Raw genomic sequence first — 19,354 nt, 5'->3', positions numbered from 1 at the left:
AAAATTTAAAAAAAACATATCTTACATTTGTATATAATTGCAGGTCCCCCCAAAAAAAAATATGCAAAGAATATGTTTGTTTTCACATAGACATTACGTTAGTTTCAAATTTTAATCCTCTATAACAGAAACAAAAGTTTACAGAGATAAATTATCATTTTTTTATACAGTAAAACCCCGGGATACGGCATTAATCCGTTCCGGGATTAAGATCGTAAGGTGAAATCATCGTATGGCAAGGCCTAAACAAAATTTTATACAGTTCATATTAAAAATTAGTAACAAATACAGTACAGTATATAATACATATATATATATAATCAAATAATATTATAAGTAACAACGTAAGGCAGGGCAAATACCGTAACCAGAGTCCGAAAAAACATTGTATTCCACGTTGTAACCGGAAAAAAAAATATCCCGGGGGCACCATATCTCGGGGTTCTACTGTACTTGATACAATCTAAAACAAAACATAGGAACCGAAAATGTGTTAAATGACGTCATCAGTTTTGATTTCTTTGCTAAAATTACATCCTGCCATATTACCATTTCCATGTCTTTTTGTATGTGCTTCTTCCTTTGGTTCAGTTGGATTTTCAGATAATTCTTGCTTTCTATGCGTGGGAAACTTGCCACCTTCTAACCACAAATTTGGTGGTGATGTCTTGTCTGTAGAAACAGATTCAATAGTTAACGTCTTGAAAATACCATTCTGTTCATCTTCAACACGAGAATTGCATTTCCAATTCTCTGTCCGTGTCCGCGGGGAAAGCGGTTCATTCCAGGCTTCTTTTGTCCAGGCAGAAACCGAACATGATGCAGGGTTCGAAGTTGGAACATCCGAGAATGTCATCTAAAAAGGATATGAAAAGAAAACAAAATAATTTTTATGTAATGTGTTGAACGTTTAGTGATACAATTTGGAAAATTAGCAAAACTGAACAACTTGGTAAACAATATAATGTTGGAGACAAAGCTTTTCGTATTGAACAGTTGATCCCTATTTATTTGTCTCTCTATGAGGGCAGAGTTAAACAAAATGTCTGTTCTGGTGTTAACAGATCAGGCTGTCTGAAGATACTGGCTCCCTGACCTAAAATGCACCTAACATTGATATAATTGTTTTTTTTTCCTTTCCCTTTGTAAAACTCAATCATGTTCTGCAAAAACAAAAACAAAAACAACAATTTTCCGCTACAAAACGACTAAACTTAACATTATGAATAAATATTTGAAAATATAAACAACTTGGAGCATAAAAATTTTTACCAAAAAGAGCAGATTGGGATCAAACAACCTGAAAAGAGTTGATATGCCAAAACAACCAAGCCAAACAAGGTCTGTTTTTTACTGTAGGTGAAATCTAGCTACTTAGAAAAGAGCACTCTAAAGTAAGACAAAAATTTAAATTTACTCAATACAGAAAGATTTCTCCCTCACAAAACAGATGAAATGTAGTGTCAGAACAAATACTACACTTTGAATTATTTATCTGCAAAAAATGTAAATATACACTTTGTTTTTTTAATTGGGTACAAGGTCACTAAAATGAGTTTTGTTGGTCATCGTCTGTCTATTCTACTTTGTATTTCCTACTCTTAATTAGAATCATTGCAATCACCACAATACCACATTTACTCTAGGAGCCATTCTATTTACATTTTGATCTTAGTCAAATCTTAGTCAAATCTTAGTCAAATCTTACTCAAATCTTACTCAAAAGTCCAAATCATATCTGAGCTTTTTTCTTGTTGGCAGCCAAATTGGGTTTTCTGACTATGGTAAAAATCCTTAACATTTGCTTTTTTAAAATACTCTTTATATATGCACTCATTGGCTTCTTTCTAGTTTGGGACCTAATAAATTTGAGATTCCTTTTTGGATCCTGTCTAAGAGTGAGAGACTAGTGGTAGATGCATCAGTCTAGATATGCTATGCATGGGTGAATTGTGGCTTTGTATACATATAGGATACTCTCTGGTGTGAGCATGGAATCATATCAGTAATTTTGTCCCTTCTATTTTCATTCCCTTAATTTTATTATTTTGAAACTCTGTCAATGTTCCCCAACTCTAAACATAATATTTTTCCTTTACAACACTTTCTCCTACTCTTTCTGGTTGTTTTTCTACTTGTGAAGGATCCATTTCTGACACTCAGTCTGACAGGGTCAGAACTACCTTGGCTTTACCAGACCTTACTTTGTCAGCATGACGTATGATCCAACCCAGTCCTAAGAGGCACACCCTTCCAGGCAGTACTTTCTTTCTTTGAGATACCCCAACTGAACAATGTTCCCAGGGCTGTTCTTGAGAATTTTTGTACCCAACAAATGTGCCCGTTTGAGGATAGCTCGCTACATCTGCTTTATGGCCATGTGCCATATCTTATTCATGCAATAAACAACTAAAAATTGTGGACTTCATTAGGATCCTATTGCAGGTAGTAGCACTTCTAGGAATAATGCCATACTGCATCCTTTGAAGTCTGATATAAATCTGACCATAATCTTTTTGTTATTGATATTTTGTTACCTTGGTGATACCATTGGAGTCCAGGGTGGAGCAGGTGCTATTGTGATGGTAATATTTAGGAACAGATGGAGTAAATTCAGATTTTCTGATTATGAATCAGCAAAGTGTTACCATTATTGACCATGCAAAGAGTCTATCAGACTTGGCTACATGGTGTGATGATGTGTGAAAGTGAAACTAGGCCAGTGAGGGTTGAGGACATGTGTTGCATGGAAAGAAATTATATGAGAATGATACTATGGATTTGTAATGTGAATCATAAAGACAGACTTAATTCTGATGATCTCAGAGGAAGATTAAATCTGGACAATATAAGTAGATATGTGCGGAAGAGTATATTTCCATGGGATAGTCACATTGGCAGAATAACTTACAGTTCTTGATTTAATAAATATAGAACAGTTGAGGTAGCAGGTTCAGTTTACAAGGGAATATCAATAGAAAATCTGGGAGGAAGTGATAAAAATGGACCCCAGGGAAAGAGGGATGAATAAAGAGCTGGCAGAGATAGGTTAGCTTGGAAGTCAATTTTTTTAAAGTTGTCCAACACATGCCCGTATATAAAATGAACATTAACTCAAATATGATAATGATGATTTTATAATTTTATTTATTTATTTTTTTTAGTTTACTATCGATAAAGTACCCACTAACCATGATTATCCAATCAGGTGGTTTAGAGTGGTCCGTATTTATCTGGACTCTACATAACGATGCTTATATGCTAAGTCTTAAACAGAATCTGATTCATTTAAATATCTCAAATATTTATCTCTGGATCAAATTATCTTCTTTTGTATATCAGGCTACATTGACCTTGAAGTCAAACTCTGTCCATCAAACTCACTAACTTTCTAAGTTTTCCCCCAAAACATATTCCACTATATGACATTGTAATAGAATGTGCTCTGATGAACTCATAGCACTTGTGCCCCCTCAACGCAACCCAACAAGCAGCAAAATCCCATGCCTTCACTGTAGAGGTCCCTGGAAAGTCTTTTATTATAATAGTTTCTTTCTACAAATTGCTAGACTTTGGAATTCCCTCCCTGGTTCCTTGTTCCTAGGTTCTCTGGCTGTACTAATTTGCAGAAAATTAAATATAAGGTAAACAGACATCTCGCTGCTTAATTCTCTATGTAGTGCCCATGTAGACATGGTCTTAAATAGTATCCCCTTATGTTTAAGTAGCAACATGTCTTGTTTGGGATGAATAATGAATATTATTTTAATTTAAAAAAAAAAAAAAAAAATAATAATAATAATAATAATAATAATAATAATAATAATGAATATTACTTGATTGCAATGTACTTTAAAAGTTAAAATATCAATATTATTTTCTATTAAAAGAAACAATGACAAAATCTATCCATACAAAAAGCAATTATTGTCTGCGAGAGACATTGCGATTTGATGTTTAATATTATAAAAGATGATTTTAGATGTTTTATAAATAAAATAAGCAATCTTTGAAAATGTGATGTAATATTGGTGAGAAATATAACAGTTTTCGTGACTGGCAAACACTAAATCTCTATTAAAATGTAGGTGTACGTGAGATAGATATGGACTAACACAATGCATCAGAACGAGAGTTAAAGTAAAACATTCAAGAGAACAAAGTTATCTCCCTTGCACAGTTGGATTTTCTAAAAACAGCTACGAAAAACTTTCTTTCTTTTCATACATTCCTTGTTGTCATCTATATCTATACTCATATATATATATATATATATATATATATATATATATATATATATATATATATATATATATATATATATATATATATATATATTTGTGTGTGTGTGTGTGTGTGTGTGTGTGTGTGTGTGTGTGTTCTATTAGTATTTATTTGCTTCCCCACGAAAGCCAAAATGTGACACAAGGTCGTTTTTAATGTGGGGTTATAAACCAGCTCCCCGAAAAGAAGGCAAAAGGGGGGACTCTCGGTGGGATCAAAAATAATAATTCTGTCAGTAGAGAGGGTTTCCCCTCCATTGACTGAGACAAATTATCTTTAGAGTAGCATCGGAACAGATACTACACTTTGAGATATTAAATTCTTTATTCAGGCAAAAATTTACATGAACAAAAAACTTAGGCACAAGGCCAACTCAAAAGGAGGGAAAGTGAGGGTCGTTGGTCATCCTTGTCACTTCAGAATTAAACAAAAGTTTCTCTTAGCTAGTATCTCTTTCCACCATAATGCCACATTCACCCTTTCATACTGGGTAACGTCCTATTTAGCACCCAATTGTTTATCTTGGCCTGAACAATAGAAAAAAGGCTTGCCTTTTTTCTGTTTATTTAAAAAGAAAATATAACTTTGTTATATATGGGTCATGGAATTGCATTCATCTACAAAAGATCTAGCTAATTTGCATATTCTTTTAAACATTCATTTTAATCAATTCCCTATTAGTTTTTTCGGTTTTCTTTTGGGATTTAGTTAACTATTACATGTAATTATATTCATGCAGATATTCTACGTGATTTATACTTGCGTAATATTTGCATAAACAGGTTATAGTAAACACAAACCGCTTTCTATATTTTATTGTTTTGAAATTTTGCCTACCAAACTCCTCTGCCAGTTTTTGGTTTACAGACATGAAACTTCATATATAGAGTATTCAAACCCATGCAAAACTTTATATTTGGGTTTTAGCATAAAAACTGAGTTGATTAACAGCTTTTTCCAATATTTTTAACTGCATTAAATACATGCTAAAATATTCCTTGAATTATGTTTGAATTTTTTTTTTTAATTTTAATTGTTCTATTATTTTTTGTATTATTTGGATTGTTTGGATTATTATTCTCATCTTAGTTGTTTTTTCCACAATATTTCAGTCGATGTAACCTCCGATCGTCTTCAGGTGCATTCATGCTGGATGTTATTGGTGAATGTTAAAAAATGTTCAGATTTTGCTTAGTATTGTGAAAAAACTCAACCAAAATAAGAACCATAGTCCAAACAATCCAAATAATAAAAAAAATAATTATCAATCCTCATCTTAAAATATACAAACACTAATTGTTCTAATTAGCAGAAAATTGCAATTATCTCACCAAGTGACCTGTCTCTCTCTCTATTTATTTTTTTTATTCCCTCCAAACAAGGCATATTGCTACTTATACGTAACGGGTTACTATTTGGGATCATGTTTTATAGAGGATTGTGGGGAGTTGAGTAACAAGATCTCTGTTCACATTACACTTAAACTTCTGTAGGTTAGTACAGTCAAGGAAGCAGGAAACGGGGAGGGAATTCAAAAATCTAACAGTTTGAAGGAGGAAACTATTAGAGTAGCAGGCTCTCCAACATCTAGGGATTTCAACAGTGAAGGGGTAGGATTTTGCTGCTTGTCGGGTTAGTCAGGAATATGTATACTGAGGGTGCACAAATGCTATGAGTTTATCATTAAAGGAAAACCGAACAGAAAGAGGCTAATCTTTTTTAAAGACACAGGGATGCAACATTGCGATGATGAGACAGGGGTTGGAGTTTGGCTGATAGTACAGAACCTCTTAGGTGGGAGACTATTTTTTGGATGCTGTCTAAGAAAAAGAGACTAGTGGTTGGAGCACCAGCCCAGATGTGGCAACAAGACTTCATGTATGGGCAGCAGCCTTTGCAATATCCTCAATGTATTTGTTATTATCTGTCTATCACTTTTCCTTTCTCACTGTAGTTTGTTTTATTATTTTATCTGTGATCTATCATTCGTACCTTCTCTCCACCCCTCTCTCTCCTTCTCTCTCTCCCTCTCTCTCTCTATGTTTATTAACAAAGATAAGAGTACATAATAAAAAAATAGAAATAATCCATTTATAAACAAAAGAGATCACCACATTTAACAAAGTTAAGTTGGAAAGGAAAAGCAAGTGAAAAGTGGCTAATTTTTTAATTTAATTTTTTTTTTTTTTTTTTCGCAAACTCATTTTTTCCTGACACAACCAGTTTAACACAAACTCGATGAGTGATTTAACATGCCACATATTTTTTTAAAATCTTTATATTTAAAAAGTTTAATATGTTTATATATTTGAATGTTTATATGTTTGAATGTTTATATGTTTAGGATTTATTCTTAAACTAATTTTTTTTTTTTTACACGGTGGTCACCACTTATCAAGGCCCAGAAGCCACTCAGGGATAAGGGTTATTGCAAGTACAGTACGTTAGTGTGGAGATTTAATGAAGTGTTTACTTAAAAGGGCGGTTCATTAGGAATTTGTTAAGGTTGGACTTGAAGACATCCAAGTTGTAGTCAGGTGGGAAGCAGGCAGACGGAACAGAGTTCCACAGGCGTGCAGTTCTAAGAAAGAAGCTTTTTTCATGGAGTCTACGTTTTGATTTAGGCACAGATAAAGAGTGGGGGAAATTTTTCACAGTGGATTCAACTAGACAGGTGTTTTTCATGAAGGATTGACGAGGGAGGACCAGAGATTGGAGTTCAGACGAGCACCTGCCATGGAAATAACGATAAAACAAGGATAGGCTCGCAACGTCTCTTCTGTGGGAGAGAGGTTGCAGGGTAGAGAAAAGGGCATCCCCCACTAAGCCACGAAGTCTATTTTGTACTCTGTCAAGGCAGGATAGGCTGTTTTTAGCAGCTCCTGCCCAGATATGGCAGCAGTATTCCATCCTTGGACGTACTTGGCTTTTATATAAATAGAGAATTGCATCAGTAGTGAGATATCTTCTGGGGCGGTAGAAGGATCCCACCATCTTTCCAGCGACCTTGGCAACAGACTTGATGTACGTGTTCCATTTCAGATCAGAAGCTTGTCAAAACATGGGGCTTCTCCTAGACGAGAGCCATCCATTTCAATTGATGCCAGATGGGGATCAGAGCGTTGATGATGTAAAGATAGGAGTTTGGTTTTAGATGCATTAAAGGTAACCAGCCACATCTTCCCCCACTGAACCACGCACTCAAGATCAGAGGAGAGAGAATCAGAGAGAACTTTGTCATTTACAGCCTTTGATGTGTTGCCGTAGATGGCCGTGTCATCAGCATAGATGTCAACGAATGATTTAAGTATGTGTTTAGGGAGATCATTGATGTAGATCAGGAAGAGAGTTGGGCCCAGGATTGACCCTTGAGGGACTCCAGCATTAAGACTTCAGGTCTCTGATTTTTGTCCATCGACCACTACTCTTATGAGCCTATCAGAGAGAAATGATTTAATGATAGAGAAAACATTTCCAGTTATATCGTAGCTGGAAATCTTGTGAAGTAGGCCCTTATGCCATACCTTGTCGCAGGCCTTTGATATGTCAAGAGCAATTGCCCTAGAAAGGAAGCCTTTGTCAAGAGATTCACTAATCCTGTGAGATATAACCGTTAGCACATCTGCGGTAGATCTTGCAGAACAGAAACCATATTGTGTATCACTAAGAAGGTTATTTCTGCTGAGGTGGTTGACTATTTCTCTTTATTAACCGATCATTGTGAATTTTGGGACCAAGCTGCTAGTGTTATGTAGCCAGTGGGTATATATACATATATATATATATATATATATATATATATATATATATATATATATATATATATATATATACACACACATGTGTGTCTTGTATATATATATATATGTGTGTCTGTATTTCTTACTTTTGTCAATCGTCTAGTGATGTATATAACAATGTCTTTCATATATAATAAATGTGTGCATACAGTGTAAGAAATATTCATTGTCCTGCATATAGTTAGAATGTCCATTGTGAGTGTAGTTCCTTCTTCACAAATACAAGTAGTTAACAAACGTGATACATAAACTTTTACAGACAGGTCTTTTTTTTTACAATCAAATGAATACAATATGTCTGCTTGTCTCAGACCAAAAGAATCACATACCTTTTTATTTGTCCAAATCCCCAAAAGAATGCCATAACAACTAGTTATATTTTACACTGGTTATATTCATCTTATGGATTCCCTTGTCAGAGTTTGGCACGCTGAGTCTTTTTCTACATTTTCATTCATTACCCTTTCTACTTCCAACAGAGTCGTCCACACATCTGTTCGCTAATACATTTCGTGCCAACTCATTAATTTAATCTCTGCTAACTATCTATTATGTCAGCAAAGTAGATCAAATCCCGTGTCATTCATGTAAGCTAAAACCTTGTTTATTTAACTTAACCAAATTCCAATCTACTTTAAAATTCCTAAATCGACTTTTTTTTATTTCCAAGTTAACTTCCTGAATAAACATTCTAAGCTGTATTTACACATTTTCCAAAATCTAATTGTTTTATTTTCTAATAATAATCGACCAGGTTACCCAGCATTGTCCAGTCAATATCTAACACTAGGTGTAAGGGGTTCAAATGTGGGCTATATTTTAGTTTAATTTAATTTTATACAAATGCAGTAAAATTTGTGAAAATTTAGACGCTTTCAATTTATGTAAAATGATACCAATAAGTATTAGACATCAATTAATAAATATTCTTATAAAACTGTGTTTGGTTTTGTTAGCCTGTTTGTTATCTTATTTGATTGTCTGTTATCATGCACACTGGATGACATAATTAAAGATGAATGGAGTAAATAAAGGGCAATTGATAGTGATTTATAGGAAAAGTAGTGGAAGGAGGAAAAAGAGAAAAGAGGGAAAGACTAGATGGACAAAGGAAGGGAAACAGGAAGAGATATAGAGAAAAGAGTAATAAAACAAAGTTATAGTAATATACAAGATCCTTTGAATGTAGATGCTTCATCTAGTGTGTGTGTGTGTGTGTGTGTGTGTGTGTGTGTGTGTGTGTGTGTGTGTGTGTTTTAAATTATCTGATGTTTATATAAGTTCACAGATTATTATTATTATTATTATTATTATTATTATTATTATTATTATTATTTGTCATATTAACAGTATTTATCCTCCCCAATTTGATGGATTCTGTCAAGTAGTTTTGGACCCGATAAGTGATCAACAGACAAACAAGGTTTTATTCGAAGCAATCATTACTGCAGAGTTTCGACTATAGTGAAGTTTGACTCAAAAAATAGAACCACTTGGTGGATATTAGAGTATGTTTTAGTTTGAACAGTTCGACCAAATCTTTTCTGCCAGCAGAGGTAGATGTTAGATTGCTTTGGGGTGGATGTTAGATTGCTTTGGGGTGGATTTAAACTGATCTTTATAACTTTTGAGTTATGCTCATCAGGAAACAAAACAGCAATTAGACTCACCACAGATTTATCCCGCATCGATCTCTCTTGGTTTGCTGTGACTGAAATATAAGAGGAAAGAAATCAGAATTTTGTTGCATTTCACACGGATGCAGCATGATTAGGCTAAATAGCTATATTTAATCTGATCGAATTTTAAACCTGTAGAGCCACTTCCATAGTCCGTCATGGCAATTACACATCCTGAATATATTTCTAGACTCTGTTTGTCTAAAGTACAAATTATCATTCGCTCACACTTCATATCTTACAAATAATTTCCATAAATATTAGTGGTGGGACGCTTCCAAAATATTTCCGATTCCCATCCAATTACCGATTCCATTCTAAATTTTCGATTCTGATTCTTTTAATATTTATAAATATTTAATTAGAGATATGTTGTTTTTTTTTTGTTTTTTTTTGTTTTTTTTTCGTAAATTTTCAAATTATTGCATAAATCCCCAAGTAATTTCCGGATATATTTTTCCTCAAATGTTTTCCTTGTAATGTATTGCAAATTGAAAGACAACAAAAGGTTTAATTTGATTTTAAACAAAGCCAAATTGTATCAGTTTGTCGTTAATGTATAACATGTTACTTGAAAGTTTTCATAAACAGTTGAAAATAGTCGACGATTGGTAGGTAAAATGAAAAAAACAATGTAAGAACAAAATAATAACAACGTCCTTCCTATTGTAACAAACGAGTTTCTGAATAATAATGTTACTATTTAGAAAACCATTTTTAACATGGAGAGGGCGTTGGGCTTTATTAACTATTATGTGCCTTTCTTCTATGAATGTTTAAATTTTATTTTATATAAATTTGGTGGGTTATTAAATTGACTTGCTTTGTTGTAAAAAAACAAAAGAAAAAGAAAAATGAGATGCAAATAATAACAACGAGCGGGACTCATTCATATGCAATATATTGATGTTTGTATGCATGGCGTAAATAGAGATGCTCTGATATTATTGTAACTCTTGTTAAAATTGCAAAAGTATTTATCTAAGCTAGCAAGGACGCCTGGTGTAGCCAGGTCGTTAAGTACGCTTAAATATGATATTTTAATTCTTGCAGATTTCGTATATATCATTATAGAGTTAATGTTCTATCGATTTTTATATATTATAATGTTGCGGTTTCAAAAATAAAAAAAATATATCCATATGACTTTGGTACATTAGCTTGAGTTCCTTCAGCTATAATCGAAACCAAAATCAAAATTTATGAAGAATTTTTGATAAAATTATTTATTAAAAAAAAAAATGGATCACTGGAGTTCCATCAGCTACATTGAAACCAAAATTTATGAAGAATTCTTGATAAACTCATTTATAAGAAAATAAATGACTTAAGTGGCATCAGTTATAATCGAAACTAAAACCAAAACTTATGAAGAATTCTTGGTAAAATTATTTATTATAAGAAATGGGAATCGCTAATTAAACAACAGTCACTCGGATGTAATCGTGACATACAAAATAAATAACACACACAATATATAGTATTGTTAAAAGTCATAAAAACCACACTCCTTTCCTACTATTAACCCTAAGTACAGGTGGCAATACGAAAAATATAGCAATTACATGTGATTTTTTATTTTGCTGATCAGCCTTAGAATTATTGGTAAAAATTACTTAACTGCTTAAAAACTTATCATGTACCGAGATTGGATCAGTTTACATTATATTTATATGCACAACAGAACACCCATTCTAAATTCTAAAATAACGTTTTAGTGTGCTCACACATAATCGCCTAAAAAGTAGAATCTCATATGTTTTGGGTATTTTAAATGGAAATGAAAGTTAACAAATTTCTCAATGTTTGCTCTTCCAAAGTTTTGATAAACTGGTGAGATTTTCATCTATATTTTCACTTGTGCCAAAACCAAACAAAATATAAGGAAAAATGAAATATTTCAAAGGGTGTGGTGATCAGACAATACCAGCGCCAGAAAAAAAATCCAAGCATGTTAAGTCTTTGATATTAAAATGTGAAGTCTCTGATAGACACCATATGGCCATTCATCAAATAGGTGCGAAAAGCTTTTTAAAATCTGTGATACTGAATAAGCAAGTGAACTTTAGAATATTTACTTTTCTTACAATAAGAACTAATAAAAACAAATTAAATAAGTTTTGGAGAGTCTGAGGATTTCCTTGTGTCCAAAAAGGTGCCATGAAACTTTTAATTATTTCAGAAGAAACCGATGACAAACAGCTCAATGTACAGCTGGCGCCAAGGAAGTTGAACGTCTCCCCCCCCCACCCGCCCAGAGCATTTAAAACTTGTTAATAATCATATGAATTCCCTGGATGAGGGCACATAGACATTTTGGCAAATAGATGAGAAACGATTACAAAGGCCATTGGCAAGTTATAAATGACCAATAAATAAAATAAATTAAACTCTGCTAATCAATGTTAAATCTCTAAATGAGATTTATAACTCATTCTGTGTCCCTTCTAAGTCTTATGTTGTAAAGGAACAATTTCTAATAAAAAAAAAAAAATTGCTTGTTTTTATTTTAAAATTTGAAAGAATTGGTTTGGAATCGGAAATTAGACATTAAACAAATTATAATGTTTCCAATTCCCATACCGATTGTGATACCGATTCCAATACCCCAAAATGTTCTGATTTTTCCGATTCCCAATTCCAATTCTGATTAATCGTCCCAACACTAATAGATATATAAAGACACCAATAATTAGTTGGAACAATTTATTTCTTCTTTTAATCATATTTCTTTATTTACAGATGAGTTATCTTCCGTTTTGAAAAAAAAAAAAAACATGACGTATTTCAAGATCTATTAAAACTGACATATTCTCAGTTACATTTTTTATTTAATTTTAATTTTTTTTTTTATGGCATACAATATGGCTTTTATAGCTGTTCCAGGACTTTTAATCCAAAATTTTAATTGAAGTTATGTGTCACATATCTATTATATTTTGAACACAAGTATTATATAGAATTCCAATATGGTCACGCTTTATGCTAGTAATATAAGTATGTTTTCTGAAATTATAAGTCTGTTTCATTCAACTTTATAATTTCCTACCTTAATTTCAGCATACCTGACTCTTTTAAAGACATCATACATACAGGAAGTTGGAGTAACTTTTATTCATATGCAAAAAATTACTGCCACTACTACTCTCTTACATTGGGATTTCTTCTTTATAGGATATATATTTTCCAGCTACGACTATCATTGTTTTATTGTTTAATTTCGACCATTATCCTTAAACTAACTAAATACCGATCGATCACTGGAGCTTATTCTTCCTACTTTTATGGTGCTTTGATTGGTTGGCTCCAATTCAATTCTGGAATAATCAAATATAATTACCAAACATTAAACAAAAAATATATAAATTAAAACATAGTATCTCATATTTCCTCATTAAGTATAATGCCTTTATTTACAGAAATACTTTTTCCTGTAATAATTTTTTTTTTTAAATTTACTTTTGATAAATACTTTATTTCTTTATATATAAGCCATGTTCAATGATTGATATAGATGCTCTCTCAATTTCACATCCATTTTTCCAGTTACTACAACTATTGAGGAATAAAAAAAAATATCACAATTTCATTCGGTGACAACTATTTGATATTTTCTTACTAAGGAAAATAAATCAAACGTTTGTGTTGGAGAGAAGAAATATGCAACAAGAAAATATAAATACCTGGTTCACGTGAAAAATCAGCTTCTTGTCTTAGATTATAAAAACTGTCAGGTACGTTCGTCCACTTCTTATTGGGCTTTTGATATGGGTTGTCGTCTGCAAGTCTTTCATTAAAATAATTTCCTGTTCGGATCATTTCTCTGTTGTGGAAATCAATTTTTCCCTAGCAAAGAAAAATTCCAATCAAATTTTTTCTTCTTTTTTATTGTCATTTCATCTCAAACAAGGCACAGGGTCATGAAGGGCTACTATTGGGATGAGATTTGCAGGGATACTCTTTATGGAGTTGGGCAGGGAGATGTCTGTTCACATTACAGATGATCATTCCATAAGAAAACCGCATTTCTGCATGTCAGTACAGTCAAGGAAGCAATGGCCCTGGAGGGAATTCCAAAGTGCAACAGTCTGAGGAAAAAAGCTATTCGAGTAGAAGGCCATATCGCATCTAGGTATCTCTACAGTGTAGGAACGGGCTGTTTCTGTTTGCCGGGTTTGTTGAGGGTATTGTCATCAAGGGAGTACTAGTGCTCAGAGTTTGTCAGAGCACTTGCCATTGAAATACTTATAAAATAGGCACAAAGATGCCACGTTTCAGCAATTGGACAGAGGTTGGAGTTTACTTGATAGTTCAGGACCTATTAGATTGGCGACTCTTTTTTGAACCCTGGCTCGGAGCAAGAGACTAGTGGCAGATGCAATACTACATGCATGGGCGAACCGTGGCCTTGTAGATATACAGGATACTCTCAGGTGTGAGTAGCCTTTTAGCACAGTAGAGAGAGAGAGAGAGAGAGAGAGAGAGAGAGAGAGCAGTCTTGGAAATTGCCTCAATGTATTTGTTCCAATTCATGTTGTCTGTGAATGTTAACCCTAGGAGTTTGAGGAAAGTACTTTCAGGCAAAATAAAAAGAGAATCAAAAAGTAAAAAAAAAAAAAATCATAAAGAGCTGAATAAGGCAGGTCAGCCAGTGATCGTATGGTCACCTACCACCAGAGGAGGACTTGTCGGGGCTTTAGTTTGCCTTATGAGAAACAGGTCCCCATACCAAATAAAAATGAAATAAAGAAACAAATGCAGACAACTCTTTTAATAAGAAACATGTACAAGAAAAATAGAGAACAGGAGAAAACTAAGCAGTGTATGGAAAGAAATGGAGATGGTGAGGGTGTAGTATGGAAAATATAATTAAAAGTTCCATGTTTTTAGCAAATCCTAAGATGTACTATTGGTGCCACATCTGTGGGGGAGCTGCTCAGAGCACCCTTTACTGTTTTGACAAAGTACAAAACCAGCTTCGAAATCTAGTCGGCAATGTCCTTTTCGCCTCCTTACAACCTCTTTCTCACAGAAGAGACGTTGTGAGACTATCTCTGCTCTAATCCTTATTTTCATGGCAAGTGCTCCACTGAGGTTCAATCTATGGTCTCCCCCTGTAAAACGTTCACATCAAACACTTGTCTAACTACAACCACTATCAATAATTTCCCCTGCTCTCTATCTGTGCCTAAACTAAATGCAAATTCCATGAATAAAGTTTATTTCCTAGAAAAGTTTCTTGCCTGTGAAACTCTATACTGCAGGGTTATTTTCCAGCTGCCTACAACATGGTCGTTTTCAAGTTTGATGTAAACAAATATTTGTGTAGCTGTTCTCTTAATCAAATTCTACTAAATTTCCACCACAACTGACCATTGCAATGTCATCTCACTGACTACCTGATACTCATTAACCTTTATCCTCAAGTAGCCTTCGGGCCTTAATAAGCAGTGACTTCCTTGTAAAAAATAAGAGTTTGTAAATTTAAGGATAAAAATTTGCAATTCCTGATTTAAGGTAACTGGCAACTTTAAAGGATATCAATCACTAGTTCAACCGGTATATCCAATTACATAAAATTTAAAATCTATACTCCAATAAATTTTGTGTGTGTGTGTGTGTGTGTGTGTATTGATATTCATATTAAAACCACTTTTTCTATTTATTTAAAAAGAAAATGTTAACTATGTTATATATAGGTGGTCGAATTGCATCCATCTGCAAAAGATCAAACTAATTTGCATATTCTTTTAAACATTCATTTTAATTAATTCCTTATTAGTTTTTTCGGTTTTCTTATGGGATGATGATCTTTAGTTAACTATTATGTGAAATTATATTCATGCAGATATTCTACATGATTTATACTTGCGTAATATTTGCGTAAAAAGATTATAGTAAACACAAACTTCTTTCTATATATATTTATGTATATATATATATATATATATATATATATATAAAAATAAAATGAAAATTACAATTGAATTTACCAAAATGATCTAAGATGGTAAAATTAAAGTAAATTATAAATATTAAACAATTAATATTTATAAAATTATCTCAGCCAGATATAAAAGCTCGATAAAACCAAATAGGAAATAGAGCTTATAATATGAGCAAACAGTCAATAAAATATGTTAAAAAACACTTTGAAAAAGAGTTAAAAACATATTTAATCTGAAAAGGAAACACTAGATAAATGGATAGTCCTTAATCCGCGGAGTTTCGAAGAAATACTCTCCTTCTCATCAGAGGGTAGGAATTAGCAAAATGCGGGATCGGAAGTATTTGATGAAACAACAAGTAAGTCAAAGATCTTACTTGAAAACAAAATAAGTTAAGCAGAGGAAATATGGTAAAGAAAAAGGTGATTACACATGAATGGATAGTCTGGTGGAAGATAAAAAATCCAGTGACGGTCATTGTCATAGAAATTGGGTTTATGATCTTTGAGGGTGAATCTAGGAGTACCCAGAGAAATTATTTCAGTGAAGTTATGAATGTTCATAGAAGTCAGTAAAAGTTTAGCTTCAGATGAATTTACTTACTTTTATTTTTTTTTCCTGAAATTGCAGATACTGGCCATCTTCTCCCCTTAAATAATTTTTATTTTTTTATTTTTATTCTTATTTTATTTTATATATTATATTTTATTTTTTATTTTTTTTTTTATTCATTTATTTATTCTTTATTTTCTATTTATTTATTATATATTTATTCATTTATTTATTTTATTTTCCTTTTTTATTTTCCTTTTAGTGTCGTTTAACAACTCTAGCTGACATTTTTTTTAGTGATGACCTGTACATTTCAGTTGACCTATATTATTTTGCCCTATATACATTTTCGCGCCTTTAACATTTCCTGTCTGGGGCATTTTGACTTTTGTTTCCCTTTATTTTATATTTAACTTTATCATTTTTTTTCTCTCCTTTCTCTTCCCAGATCTTTTTTATTTATAGTTATGTCTCGGAAGTAGAGGGAAAAGCACATCTTATTTTTCTTTTATTAATATTATTTTTTTCCTTGTACACATTTTTGTGAATTATTCCATGGATTTCTGCCTTTGGATTATTATGGACCATCTTCTTCCAATTACGGGATTTCTTTGGATTTTACTTGTACAAATGGAAATTCTTTTAACTTTATTGAAGTTTTACACTTGGATTTTACCGTCACTGGATTTTTTATCTTCCACCAGACTATCCATTCATGTGTAATCACCTTTTTCTTTACCATATTCCCTCTGCTTAACTTATTTTGTTTTCAAGTAAGATCTTTGACTTACTTGTTGTTTCATCAAATACTTCTTCATGCAAAATCCGATCCCGCATTTTGCTAATTCCTACCCTCTGATGAGAAGTAGAGTATCTCTTCGAAACTCCGCGGATTAAGGACTATCCATTTATCTAGTGTTTCCTTTTCAGATTAAATATGTTTTCAACTCATTTCAAAGTGTTTTTTTAACATATTTTATTAACTGTTTGCTCATATATATATATATATATATATATATATATAGTAAGTTATAAAATATATATGGCGATTAAGCTACACTGAATATTCTGCGTTTCATCCACTCTAGGACTCTTCAGACTTATGCGAAGAGTCCTAAAGTGGATGAAACGCAGAATATTCAGTGTAGCTTAATCGCCATATATATTTTATAACTTACTAACAAGCTCTACCTATGTATTGAGCACTTTTGAAGTAAATACTTAAAGTTTACGCATAAATTTATACTTTCGTATATTAATTTTATGTGAGTAAATGAAGTAGTTGTATATATATGTGTGTGTGTGTGTGTGTGTGTTTAAAAACATTGCTTACCAAACTCCTCTGTCAGTTTTTGGTCTACAGACATTAAATTAATATATAGGATATTCGCCATGGAAAATCAGTGCAAAAGTGTGAAAATTAAAAACATGGAATTTGCCAGGTGATGGTCGAACGATAGCATGACGAATATGCATGCGTAACGTAATAGCTATTGGTTCATGTTTTGATTTTTAGCCTTGCAGAAAACATGTCTTCATAGCTCAAGCATTAACGTCTAAGGAAAAAGTAAATTGTAAGCTAAGCGTTTTGGTTTCGATTTTTGGTGGTGGCACACAAGTCATTTTTTTTTTTCAACTTTTTAAATCATTACTATATATTGGATTCAATATAATATAATAATAAATACGAAATCTGCATTAATCAAAATATCATATTTAAGCGTATTTTATGACCGGGCAATGCCGGGCGGCCTTCTAGTGCAATAATAATTCAATTACTAGCAGGACCTGTGGAAATGCCACAACAGACTCTTTTCATATGTAATATATTGATGCTGGCATTCTGTGGATGTTCAGTGTAAATGGAGACACATTGAATTATTGTAGCTCTTTTGTTAAAACTATGAAAGTATTTATCTAAGCTAGCAGGGACGTCCAGCATAGCCCGGTCATAAGATACGCTTCAATATATTTTAATTCTTGCAAATTTTGTATATATTATTATAGAGTCAATTTTATATCGATTCTTACGTATTATAAAGTTGTGATTTCAAAAATAAAAAAATATACCCATATGACTTGGGTGCATCAGCTTGAATTAAAACTGAAATGAAAACTTATGAAGAAAAAAAAAAAAAAGAATATATATATATATATATATATATATATATATATATATATATATATATATATATATATATATATTTATAACTTGAGTTCCTTCAGCTATAATCGAAACCGAAACCAAAACTTATGAAGAATTCTTGGTAAAATTATTTATTACAAGAAATGGAAATCCATAATAATTAAACAAGTCACTCGGAAGAAAAATAATGTATGCATGACACAGAAAATAACACACGCTATCATATCATTCAAACACTACTGTGTTTTAACATATGATTAAGTAATATGGTTAAGCTTAAACATGGAAAAGTAAAGGACTAGTTGTTAAAACTGGAAAAGAAAAGGACAAGATACTCTAGTAAAAAATATAATAAATTTATAACTTAAAATATTGCAGCATTAAGAATTTTTTTAACTCAATTCATAACATTATATAATCAATTCTTAATGCTGCAATATTTTAAGTTATAAATTTATTATATTTTTTACTAGAGTATCTTGTCCTTTTCTTTTCCAGTTTTAACAACTAGTCCTTTACTTTTCCATGTTTAAGCTTAACCATATTACTTTTCATGCTCGCAGTTTTCTATTGTAATTAATATATAGATAACAAACAGTATTTACATTTGGTATCTGCTGGCAGTAGTACATATTGTACACTGTAAATTTTCCACAAAGATTTTAATGTTCACATATATTTTTGAAAAATGTTATTTATTTGTTATAAAAATTAAATGATAGTATTGCAGGGTTAGATGGATTTCCATTTGTCTACTGGCAATCAATATGTTTAGATTTAGTTCACCATTGCTCTCCTCTATAGCATAAGATATTAATAGCTGCTGACTTTTAAAAAGAACCACTTGTTATATTACGTGTTGTTAGACAACAAATTCAGATTGTTTGTTGTGTTGACTGCCTTAAACTCTTATCTTCCTCAGAAAATTGACCACGTGAAAACTGT

General features: G+C 32.2%; 1 protein-coding gene across 2 annotated transcripts in view; it reads right to left on the bottom strand.

Annotated features, from left to right (window-relative positions):
- The window catches only part of LOC145291001 (uncharacterized), a 209,616-nt gene that overhangs the window by 14,676 nt on the left and 175,586 nt on the right, over window positions 1-19,354 (bottom strand). For both annotated transcript variants that reach the window (XM_080136532.1, XM_080136533.1), the window contains exons 14-16: window positions 13,447-13,609; window positions 9,755-9,795; window positions 550-856 (exon numbers count right to left, since the gene is read on the bottom strand). In XM_080136532.1, the coding sequence (XP_079992658.1) occupies window positions 550-856; window positions 9,755-9,795; window positions 13,447-13,609 (511 nt within the window). The remainder of the gene's footprint in view (window positions 1-549; window positions 857-9,754; window positions 9,796-13,446; window positions 13,610-19,354) is intronic.

Source organism: Euprymna scolopes, chromosome 2 (assembly GCF_053919585.1).
Source record: "Euprymna scolopes isolate OS-2025 chromosome 2, ASM5391958v1, whole genome shotgun sequence".
NCBI classification, from domain to species: domain Eukaryota; kingdom Metazoa; phylum Mollusca; class Cephalopoda; order Sepiida; family Sepiolidae; genus Euprymna; species Euprymna scolopes.
This window is presented reverse-complemented; position numbering and strand designations above follow the sequence as displayed.